This window comes from Ischnura elegans, chromosome 5, assembly GCF_921293095.1.
Source record: "Ischnura elegans chromosome 5, ioIscEleg1.1, whole genome shotgun sequence".
Lineage (NCBI taxonomy): Eukaryota > Metazoa > Arthropoda > Insecta > Odonata > Coenagrionidae > Ischnura > Ischnura elegans.
The window spans coordinates 22,954,311-22,966,764 of record NC_060250.1 but is presented as its reverse complement, the minus strand read 5'-3'; the positions used below and the strand labels follow the sequence as shown (position 1 = coordinate 22,966,764).

The window sequence follows — 12,454 nt, the reverse complement described above, 5'->3', positions numbered from 1 at the left end:
CTAAAGAATACTATAAGGGAGATACAGAAATCAAGAATAGATATGTAAGGACTGAGTGAGGTGAGATGGAAGTATACAGTGGACTACTGTAGTAATAAGTACAGGGTTGTATAAAGTGGTCATCAAAGGGTAGCTTTGGTATAAATTGGGCATCTAGGTAAGAGACTGCTACCATGTCAGTGGTAGGTACGTACAAATAGAGATGCGAGCCACCAACCTTATGGTGGTTCAAATGTACATGCTCATTAGTAATATTAAGGTGGAGGAAGTAAATGGGGTGTATGAACAGCTTCAGGAAATTAATAAGGCAGTGGCATCGCCACGGGGGAGGACCGGAAGGGTCCAGACCCCCCCAAAACATAAAAGCACAATTACTTTGCTTCATAAAAGAAAGCAAAATATTGAAAAATCATGAATTTACAACAGATTTCTTAGACAAATGAAGCTTTTTTGACTATGAAAAGTTTTAAAATTAGTTCAAAACCCTCCACTTGGTACCATGTTTTAAAAAATTTTTCCTCCTGATTTTGGAACCCCCCTTCCCCCCCGAATACCTTGCTACTCCACTGTAATAGGGTAATCCCATGAAAGTAAACTCTAATAGTCCTCGGGGATTGGAACACTTCAGTTGGGGAAGGGAGAGATGGAAACAAATTAGGAGACTTAGGACTAGGAATGTTAAACCAATGGGATGTGGGGGAGGGGGTTCGAGAAGAAGTATATTTTGCAAGGGGAACAAGTAAGTCAGCACAAATACATCGTTTTATCATCATTACAAGTGAAAGTAAGAAGGAACTTGAAAGAGCCAAGGGAATACTGGGAAATATAAAAGTGTACATAATAGTAAGGTAGGGCTTTATAAATAGAGTGAAAAAAAATTACACAGCCTCTTTGTGGCAGACGTGGATTCAGACCGCAACCTAGTCTTAATGAGATGCAATGTAAGATTCAAAAGACTGAGTAATAGCAGAAAGGTGAGGAAATAGAACATAAAAGCTCAGAAGGGGACAAGAAGAGGGAAATAGCAGGAGCTACAGTCTGGCGGGCGAGAGTTATCCGATGACAGCCCAAAATGAGGGGTGGAGAACCCTGTGCCAACATGGTTTGCTGCCAATCACTGTTCCCAAAATGCACCTCACACCCTCGCCTGGATATACAACATTTTCACTTGCATACAAAGCACCGAAACAATCCCTGCCTTCAAATCACCAAAACAAGATATAATTGCTTTGGGTCCTTCACGCTCATCGTCCCTTCCGGCTCCTTTCTTCAAGGAAGCCTTTTGCTTACGAGTGATGTGGGCATTTCCCCTTCTGACCCGGCAGCCTCGCCCCCTACCCCAAACTAGACCCTTCTGCCTATCATCGGACACACAGATATATACAATAGATTGGCAATGGGAGTGGGGGGGGTGAAGCCATGCCTTTCTGCTGGCGGCCATGTTGCTTTCACCGACCTATGCGTTTGCGTAAGTAGGGAACTGGAGGAAAATTACATTGTGAAAGATAATGGCGCATTGATTAAGGCTATGAACTATAGAAAACGTTGTCATTTTCGTTTAAGATGTATCCAATTAAAAAGAAAGGGACCGATCTTGACACTTACGTGGTAAATTAACCAATCTTTGAGCGGAACATAACCGTGACGAAGTTATGAAATTGGTAATATAAGCTGAGCTAAGATTAATACTAATTCGGTTCCTGCTCAATATTATGGAATTTGAATCCATATGCATGAGTTATCTCGAAAAAAAATATTGTGTCCCAAATGTAGAAGGGGCGTAGCAGATGGGGAAAATGGTTAACTACGTCGTCTGCTAGTGTAGGAAGGTAGCCTACAATCGTGAATACATGGTATTGTTCACCCTTAGATTTACCAGCGACATTGTCACACTATTCAAACAAAATAATTCGAAAATTCCAAAGGTTTGATGCTTCCACTTACTGTATTTTTGTTGTCAAAGAGTTGTTGCTCAGTTAGAGTTGTCAATTAGACGAAAAACGTAGAAGCAATGCTACCTAACCTTTCACTGCCATAAGTAATCGGGCCAAAAATATTACGTAATTAAATTTGATTCAACCTATTTAAACCCATTATGATCTAACTTTCTGAGCAAGGCATGCTGCTTGGTGCTGTAAAATGCTTTTCTGAGGTCGTAAAGAGTCAATGCGATTGAATTCCTATCCTTAAGCATCAGAAATATAATTTACATTATTTTATATAGGCAGTGTTTTGGATTTCCCCTCACGATCACCCAATAGCGAACTTGAAAAGAAGTTATTGGCTTAAAAAACTCAACGATTTGATCCATGATCATCAATAATCAGTTTCATGTTGTTATAATATTCGAAGGGGAAGCAGACTATAATATAAATCTTACATCATGAGGGGGTACGTTTTTAATTAGAATTTCTATCTTACCGGGATAAGTGATTATAACAGACACCATGTTCTATATAGAAGCCACAAAATGATCAAATACCTGATAAGTGCTACATGGAAAGGTTGAATTATAATGAATGTGACCGCGTCATTTCACCGCGAGCACATGCAAACCATTATTTAAGCGATCGGTTTCTCGGAATTTCACTCAATAGATATTAACAAAGTCAAAACTTATGCTTTTGAAAGAAATTCGTTAAGTTTCCAGATAGAGTTAAAGGTGCATAATACACGCTCTACATATCTAAATAAATAATAATACTACAACGGAAATAAAATTCCGATACAATGTAATAATGCAACAGCGGAAAGTATATGACATAATGGAAACTGGGGAAAGTCTTTTCTTGGTAAACACAGAAAACACAACTGAAAACATCATGATGATTCCGTCATCAAAACACCGAGACAGAGAATGCACATGTTATTAACCCCTCAACGCCGTCATGCGTACCCAGTACGCTTCCTGACCTACTGTATATAATTTTTTTTCTCCGCCAGATATTGTATTTTAGATTAAAACAAATTGCTCTATCTTTTGAAGAAATGCTTTCCCTCTCCAATAAAATATTCATAACGACTTTAGGCCTTCAGAAATTTTTAAAATGATTCGATGAAATTCCGTTTTAAACCAGCACATTGACGACTTCGGTCGAAAAACTCAACGCCTATATTTATTCAAACGCTTGAAAAATTATTATATAGTAGCGCACTACATTATGCAAGTTTACAAAAAATTTTAATGATAATGATCGTATATTATGAACGATATAAATTATTGAATGATAGTATGCCAATAAGGTGAAGTCTTCTTAATCTCATCCGGCCGCTGGGATGGTATTTAAATAAATGCCCGCCGCGCTTGAGGGGTTAATTACCGATCCTAGAGATATGAAGCTACTGCATTTGAAATGATATCGCTTTCAGAAACTCCGGTAAATATCCGCTTCCGTCACACACCTTTAGAATTTGTTTTGGAGAGCAATTTGCATTTCAGCAAAAATAACGTGTCACAGTTTCATGATGCTATTTCTACAACTATGTGAATTTTGCCAACAATAAATTTAAAAAGGTAGAGCATAACCTGGACTTCACGTGATATAAATTTCGTGGCGATACGTACAAAAAAAAGGCTTTGGAAAATATTTTCATGCTCTGTGAGATGGAAGCGGAGACATTACTGAACGCAAACCATGCTTTCCTTATATCTATTATTTACGCGTGTAGAGACACATTTTCGCCCCCAGGAAAATTTCCCCTCGTAGTATACTTAAATGTGCACCCCCACATAACGCAGTGGTTCACCATTCTTCTTTTAAAAAGCTCCAAAAGCAGGAAAAGTAGCCTCTCAAATACACGTATGTTAATGGCACATGAGCAACGGTCGGTGAAAGCAAGATGGCTAGTTGCGCAAAATTCTTCTGCCGGCCGGCTTCAGCGCCACCGTGAGGAAAACATAGGCACTGCCAATCTATTGTATATATCTGTGATCGGACATCTCTTGGTGGCAGGACTGTAGTGGAGAATAATATCAAAGAATTGCAAACAAGCAGGCAATAAAGGAAGGGTGGGATCAAATGAAAATGGGAATATTCAAAGCAGCAGATAAGGTGATTAGATAAGTATCTATTACGCTGAAGGAGAAAAGATAAATTAAATCAAAACTTGAAGCTTTTACGAGGTGGAAGGGCTTCATATTAATAATGAAAAACACAAAGTGGAAGTAACAAAGTGTTTTTCATTATTAATATAGAAAAGATAAAGTAGGATCATGGATGAAATGATGTAAAAAAAGTAGAGGAGAGAAAGAAAAATTTTGGTGATGATCTTTATTTTCATGCAGAATGATTTTGGTGATGATTCACTTCAGTTTCAGGAAAGGAGGATAATAAGGAGACCTCCAATTTCATAGAAGAAATAAGGATTCTTAGGGAGAGGAACCTAGAACAAAGCAAAGACTTGATTGTTTGCTTTGTAGATTTTGAGAAAGCATTTGACAAAGAGAACTTCAAAAAGTTAATGGGCATTCTAAGGAAAATAAGAGTGGGTTGGAGTGCTAGGCAACTTATATTTGTAATCTGCACAAGGTTAAGGCTGCAGAAGTGAGTGTAGCTGACAGAGAAACCTGGTTGGCAAGCATTGGCAGAGGACTGAAACAAGGCTGCCCGCTTTTCATCTTGCATTTTAAGAAGCTAACTGGGGGAACAACGCGGGAGGCATGGGATGGGCAAGAAGCAGGAGTGAAAGTGGGGATAATAATGATGAAATCAGTGAGGTTCGTGAATAATCAGGCATTGATTATTTAATCAGGAAGAGGGCTTCAGGTTCTAGTAGATTCACGAGAGGAATAGAGTGAGGCATATGGTACAATGATTATTCAGTAGAGGACTAAAGTAATATGGTTTGATAAAGAATTGCGATCAAGGAATATGAGTGTGATAATATACGTAGTGTGATGTTGCAACCTTTTCTCTTCTTAAACAATAATTATCATTTATAAAGTTTTGAGCTTTATTTTCTCTCCTGCATCCAAAATGGCTCTCTTCCCAACAATCAATCGTTTACTCCCCCATCACCATAGTGCCCTCAACTCCAAAACAGCAATAAACATAAACATAAACACGCATAAACATAAAACATAAACACGCATACAAATAAAAATACAATTCAAACATCAATGCATAATCCAAGGACCATGGCATAATAAATCACGCCGAACATCATGGATGCGACGTTACAGTAGCAGTTCACTTATTTGGGGAGCATATCAAAGGAAAAGGGATAATTCAGTCAGTGCATAAGGAAGAGATAGCCATTAGCAAATGAGGCATTCACAAATTGGAAAGAGCAGTTGAGATGTTAGGTATGTAAGGGTTTACAGAAAAGGCTAGTGAAGAGTCTGATCTGGAATGCAATGCTTAAATGAATGAATAATGGAATGCCAGGGCAATGATGAAGTCAGGTAAGTTCTAAAAAAATCAAGCAGGGAATAAAGAGAGGGAAAATAGATTGTTTGGGACAAAGTGAGTTGAGATGGAAAAAGAGAAAGGACTACAGGAGTTTCAGGTATAGCGTGATGTTTGGTTGCAGGAAAACAAATGTCAACTAGCAAAGTTGATGAATTATAGCTTTCGTTTAAAATTTGAAACATAGCAAAGGAGAAATTTGCCTAGATCACTCTTGCGATACGATTTTGGTGAGGAAATAAAACATCCCAGTGTCATTGTGGTGGTTTGGGAGCACACACTATATTCACACTGGCTTGCACTGAGAAGAGGATGTGGAAGAGGTATGTGATAGCAAAGACTTAGATTTAGATGACAACCACCAGCTAATTATGCTCTTTAATATAAGGGTCAAAATGCTTACCAAATGCAGATTGACCAGAAAATGGATCATAAATACTATGAAGGAGACTAAGGGAAGGAAAAAAGCTTTAAGAGAAAAGAATTTAGAAGCGAAGGTAGATGGAGACTGGTGAAAGGTGGGAGAGGGTAGAAATGAAAATAATCGGTGTGGTAGAGAAGTCCATTGGATACAGGGATTACAGAAAGGTTAAAAAACATGAATCATCAAAGATTCTATTATGAAAATGGAGAAAAGAAAAAGCAAAAATTCATGCACACAGAGGAAGGAAGTAAATATGGTCAATTAAACAATAGAATGTGGCAGGAAATGAAAAGGCTAGAGAAATAAGTTAGAAGGTAGGATGAAAAATGAAGAAATAAGAATGTACCAGAAAAATATTGCGGTAATAGAGATGCAGACTGGCTAAGAATCAAAGGGCACTAACTATTGACTCCAAAGTTTTTAATATGCTGCCCAAATCTGCCCACCATGTAAACTTAAACGAGTTCAAAGGGGTGATGGGAAAGTGGCTCATGCAGAGGCCATTAAATGATATTGAGGAGTATTTGGAACTTGATTTTTCCGTCTGGTGTTTTTAATGTTAATCCATTTAAAATGCTACACTTCACCAATGAGTAAGTAAACAATACTGATAAACCTAAGCTTAAACTTTTACTTCCTCACAGTGTAGTGTACTTATGATGACATTCATCACATGCAAATGTGCATGAGATGAATGAATATTTTATTATTATTGTTATCTAAAGCTAAAATTTTACTGATATTTAACACGTTCCTATTTTTTTTAAAACCTTTCCCTAATAAACAGCAATTGTGAGTGAAATCATATCTACTGGTGAGATGCGTCCATAAGTTGAAGATTTTTTGTTATTCATTTAATTAAGGGAAATTGAATACCTTCTGTCTTTAAGTCAGAGGTATCCTCATGAAAGAGGACCTATAAACTAAGGTTTCACTCAACTTAGATTCATGCTGGCACCAGAAATGAACTTCCAATAATGGTCAGCAAGGAAGGCCATTATGAGAAGGGAACGATTCAAGACACACCCAAAATGTTTTGGATATTCGGTCAAAAGTGTACTCCATCCAAATTAACAAACAAAAAGGAATCCCCCCCAAATGCCCCTGCAAAAATTCTTGTCTGTCTACAGTCTTGTCTGCAGTGGGAGGAATGGAACAATTGGATTTCATTGTAAAATCATAACTGAACCTAAAATTGATGTCATTTGGAGTTACGCAAGTGAGACAAGTAGACTATCTGTTATAAAATATTTCTGTTGAGGAATTAAAATGTGCAACTGATAATTATTCTTGGCAATAATACTATGATGGCAATGTCATTTTGCAAAACTAAAATGAAAAACAGACAAGGGTATATTACTAGAAGGCAAACAAAGTAATAAGGATTGGTGTAAAACAAATAGGTATTTAGCTACAATGAAGTATTATGAGGCATCAGTTGTACCATAGATACATTGCAAAACAAGATAAACTTTTTATTTACGGGTTCCCAACTGGAGGGAAAAAAATAAATTCAGCCGACGTTTCAGACTCCGAATAGTTGCACATTCTTAAGGCTACTTCAGTGACACCATGGCAAAATTAGCAGCGTCAGAACGCACTTTCCTTAACTTTTTTAGAAGTGAAATAGACATTACTGTGCGCGTTTTCTTTTTAATTACAAGTTCAAATTTGCATTATAACAAACTTTTTTGTTTTGGTTATGAATGTTATGTATGTATACATAATTTTGAGGCAACAAAATTGATAAAATTGTGACTTAACGACTATGCCTTCTGTTAACTAGTGCCGGAACGGTGTTCTGGCTTGCTCCGGCACCATGATACCATAGGGCTACTTGCCTTCATAGTATTACATATTGTAGCCTTGAGACTGGGCAATGAGGTGGAGCCCATATAGTCTTCTGACTACAATGTTTTAACCTACAGGTGAGCCTGAAAAAATTAATAGATATTATTCTCCAGGTAAGTGTAAAATCATACACTTACCAACAGGACGAACAAAGTAGTTTCTGAAGAAATGGACCATCAGGTAACCACCAGCACCATTATTACTACCAGCCATGGACACAGGGCTCTTTGCTCCACAACCATTTGTGCCACCCACGCTTATGACGAGAGGATATAGGTCTGGTTTTGATGTCACCTGAAATGAAGAAAATAGATTGGCTAAATCCTAAAGAAAATAGGATTACATGAGAAAAATTGCAAAATTTTAAGATAGCCCTCTGAGATTAAATTAAACTGTTCCAAACACATTGTGTCAATGAGAATTATCAGAGAGAATGTTTTCATAATAACACATAAACACATCAATGGTGTAGCCAGGAATTTCGTTCGGGGGGTCTAAAACCTGGGTGAAAAATTTTTGAAAAACATAGTACTAAGTAGAGGGCTGTAAAACAATTTTAACACTTTTCATTGCAGAAAAACTTCAATTGTCCACTAAATCTTTGTTAAATTCATGATTTTTCAATATCTTGTTTTCTTTTATGAAGGAAAGAAACTGTGTTTTTATATTTTGGGGGGTCCAGACCCCCCCCCCTCGCTATGCCACTGAAACACATTCTCCCTTCCAAGGATAATGAAAGGATCATACTTCAACTGTCAGCCCACGCTATATATCGTGAGCAAAGACTAGAGAAACCATTCACAAGAATTTTCTCATTTCGTAATTCACAAATTGCCGATAAAAATAAATGTATTACATAGTAAACAGTATACATACATGTATGTACCACGTACTTGCAAGTATACAGTTAACACATTACCCAAGTAGCAAAATCTCATGAGAAAAATATTTTGACCTAAATATATTGTTAGACCGTATTGAAATAACTTCAAAATTATTTTGAAAACATATTAGCTCTCTCAGTTGAAACTTCTAAAATGATTTCAACATTTTTAGAATGCTAGGTAAACGAGGGAGGGGAAGAAGGAGATTAGGAATTTTAGATAGATTGAAAGGGAAGAGGCGTTACCAGGGGCGGATCGAGGATTTATTTCTGGGGGGACACAAGCAAGACTGTATCCAGGATTTTGTTCTGGGGGGGGGGGGGACACAAGGATACCCCGTAATACAAAACGAACGCAATGATAACGGGACCATATTAAAAATTCTGCATATTTTAAGGTTCTGGGGGGGAGGCACGTGCTCCTGTGGCCCCCCACTAGATCCGCCTATGGGCCTTGAAGTGAATTAAAGAAGGCAGTGCTGGAAAGAAAGGGAGGCTCCCAGATTAATTCTTTAGTACTCCATGGAAACCTACCTTAATCGGTAGAATACTATAATAAATAACACATAAGTTCCAAATATGTCTAACTCTTGAAGGAGCTTGAATTGTATACTTTAAAATACGCCGAAACTACTTCAGCCTCCTTCTGAAATGATATATCATTATATTATCATGATATACACACGTTAAAATTATGAACTGTGACAGTATAACCTTCAAAATGGGTGTCACGCTTTAATATGAACATCTTAAAAGGGGCTGTAAAGGCATCGTGAGAATCAAGAGCATCTCCAAGACTGTTTTCGTAAGTTAAATGCCACGGATGAGTACATACACGACAACTTTGCACCGTCAACAGTTCCGTTAGGAGGATGTTCATTACAGCTTTGTCACATTTATTTTACACATTGCGTAAAATATCATTAAGGTGATTTCGGCATTTTGCATTTCTACTGTGCAATAAAGCACATATCGAGAGTATTTTTAAATGTTGGTTAATTGCATTCTTGGATGATTCAGTGTCAATTTTTTTTAGTAATATGCCTTCATTTAAGAAACTTTAACCGTAAATTCATTATTTTAAATTCCAAGATATCTTAAGGATAACTGCCAAAAAAGACTTTTTCGTGGATTTCCATACCTACGTCCTGAAAATGGTGAAATTCAAACCCACTTTTAAAAAAGGGATTAATTTTTGGTGGAAAAAGTCCCCAAAATCATCAGAAATGCCTAAAATACTGTACAAATTATCGAAATAAACCATTTTCAGCTACTTCCGGACAGCATAAAATCGACATTGTGACCACCAAAAACCCTTTCCAGAGTATGAAATAATAGTAAGTATCCACATGCACTCTGTGTATTCAGTGCGTCATACTGACCTCGCTGTAGGGTGGGGGTGGGCGATAATAGGTGACGCAGCCAGGTCCATTGAGGGCGTCCCGGCCAACATACGGCCCCCACCCGTAATCACCCTCGCTCTCATCCTCGTCTTCGTCCACGTCAGAGGTGCGGGAGTCGGAGGTGCGGCACCCGGGCGAGGGACAGCACCTGCCGCCGCAACAGCAGCACAAGCAGCACCGCCACTCGGAGAGGCGGCGGCGCCGGATCCAGCCGCAGCCGCCCAGCAGGCACGACACCAACAGGAACAGCAACAGAAACCTAAGTAGAGGGACACACGTGAAAATTTTATTAACGTACACTAGAAATACAATTTACAAATGCAAAGCAATTAAAATATCAACCAGGGGTCTGCGGTGTAGCCAGGAATTTTGTTTGGGGGGGCCCAAAACCAGGGGTGAAAAAAAAAAAACAGGGTACCAAGTAGAGGGATTTGAACTAATTTTAACACATTTTATAATCGAAAAATTTCATTTTACAAAGAAATCTTTTAATTCATGGCATTTCAATATTTTGTTTACTTTTATGAAGTAAAATAATTGTGTTTAAATATTTTGGGGGGGAGTCCGGATCCCCCAGGCCTACCCCCCTCACTACGCCACTACCAGGGGTGGTCTGGGGTTATAATGAGCCCTCGACTGGGGTTCACAATATCCCTACGGTATCCGGCAGGCGAAAGATTCGAAGTCATGAGTTGTCCAGAGCATCCGACAGAAGGACAAACTCGTGGCCAATCGAGGCGCTTGGCTCAAAGTTTCTGCAAAAAATGGTGAATTTTCAACCAAAACATAATCAGTAATTTTGGTTCCAACTGACATCACCTATCGTCAACGATTTGATCGATGGATTTTTCTTTATAATAGGAAAATCTTTCAAAATCGTTGGCACATTAATGGCTGATGCCATGTTTCGCTAGTCAGTAGGCCCTTTCCGCTTCTATAGCGGTGAGGTGTTTATCCCGTCCCTCCCTTCCAACCCTATCTCTATCCCAGAGGCGTCGTCGGGTTCCTATCGCGGCGGCGCCTCTTTCCTTGTTCCTTCCTATCCAAGCCCCTCCCCGGGAGCGCGGGCGTATAAGTCTCGGGCTTGGTTCCCGGGCCCCGGTGCGTTGTAACCCTCAGAGGACCCACCTTGGTGTCCTGATCTCTGACATCACCTATCCTGGGTTAAAATTTCTTGGCATAATTTTCCTTCTCCCTGCATATGTAGCGAACGTCCAAAAAACTTGGAGAGTGTACCTTAGAAAACAGTGCGTTAGCGTTGTTGATGTTAAGAACTATGTACTCTGTACTTTTCCGGTTTGCACAGATTAGGGCACCAGAATGCCTTTAAAAGAAATATTTCGAGGCCTGGAAAATTCTAATTCCGATAAAAATTCTAAAGAAGCTGTTTTTAAAACAAAAATAAAGCATCAAAAACACCTTTCATTTTGTCCCTTGCAAATGCACCGCACGAGGGTCAAATAAACCAGAATAACGAATCGTAAACGGACAAAGAAGTCAAAATCATTTGCTATTTTTGTAAAACTAGGAAATTGGTTCACGCTCAGCTTTACAGAAGACTGTAACATCCAGTGGCAGATCCGGAGAAGGGCTATAGCGCCCCTTTTATACATCCAATTTACACTAGATAGAATGGTAATTTTGCTAGAACCTCCACTATTGCTGGGAGGTTACCCCCAGACCCTCACCCATCCCCCGGTTATCCCTTTATATAATACTAGATACGAATAAAATTACTTTTTAAAAAAGAAACAAAAAATATATAATTATTACTTCTGACTGATTTGTAGCTTTCATTGATATCATATTTAGTTTAGAGTTCAGGTTGGTGTTGTGGCTAGAATGTTGCCCTACCAGTCCTTAGGCCCAGGTTGGTGGTGTTCGAGAGTTTTCCTAGATTTCCTGATTCGTGAATGACCGCTTTGTGAAGGGCACTTTAAGTACAGCACTCCATCCGTCGGATGGAACAGGATGCCTTGGTCACCGTAGCGCCTTTAATTAAGAGCAAACTAATGCCAACGCAGGGTATTTCCCATACCTTCTATTCCTAACCTATCGTAAGGCAAAAATAACGTGAGTTATCAGACATCATCTACAAAATACCTACCCAGACAAACAGGCTTCTCTTACTGAACATGACCATTACAAATACTTTGGGGTCACAGAGTTTTCAAAGTGATACAATGGGGTCGAAAAGGGTCAAATCCTTTTAGGAACATACAGAGTCATAGGCGGATCTACGAGGTATCCTTATGCCCCCCCCCCAGAACAAAAACCTGGATACGGCCTTGCTTGTGCCTCCCCAGAAAGAAATCCTGGATCCGCCCCTGTACAGACTGATTTATTTAATTTTAATTCCTTCAACTGGTATTAGTCAACTTTATAAATCAAAAGGATTAAGAGGAAATACCCCCTCAAATGCAACAGTAGAAGTATTTTGTTGAAGCTAATGATTGAATACTTTTAACCTTAACTTAATTAATAG

General features: G+C 38.7%; 1 protein-coding gene across 1 annotated transcript in view; it reads right to left on the bottom strand.

Annotated features, from left to right (window-relative positions):
- Nucleotides 1-12,454, bottom strand: part of LOC124158586 — a 194,289-nt gene that overhangs the window by 10,871 nt on the left and 170,964 nt on the right. The window contains exons 4-5 of the mRNA XM_046533747.1: nucleotides 9,949-10,228; nucleotides 7,821-7,977 (exon numbers count right to left, since the gene is read on the bottom strand). Of these exons, the coding sequence (XP_046389703.1) occupies nucleotides 7,821-7,977; nucleotides 9,949-10,228 (437 nt within the window). The remainder of the gene's footprint in view (nucleotides 1-7,820; nucleotides 7,978-9,948; nucleotides 10,229-12,454) is intronic.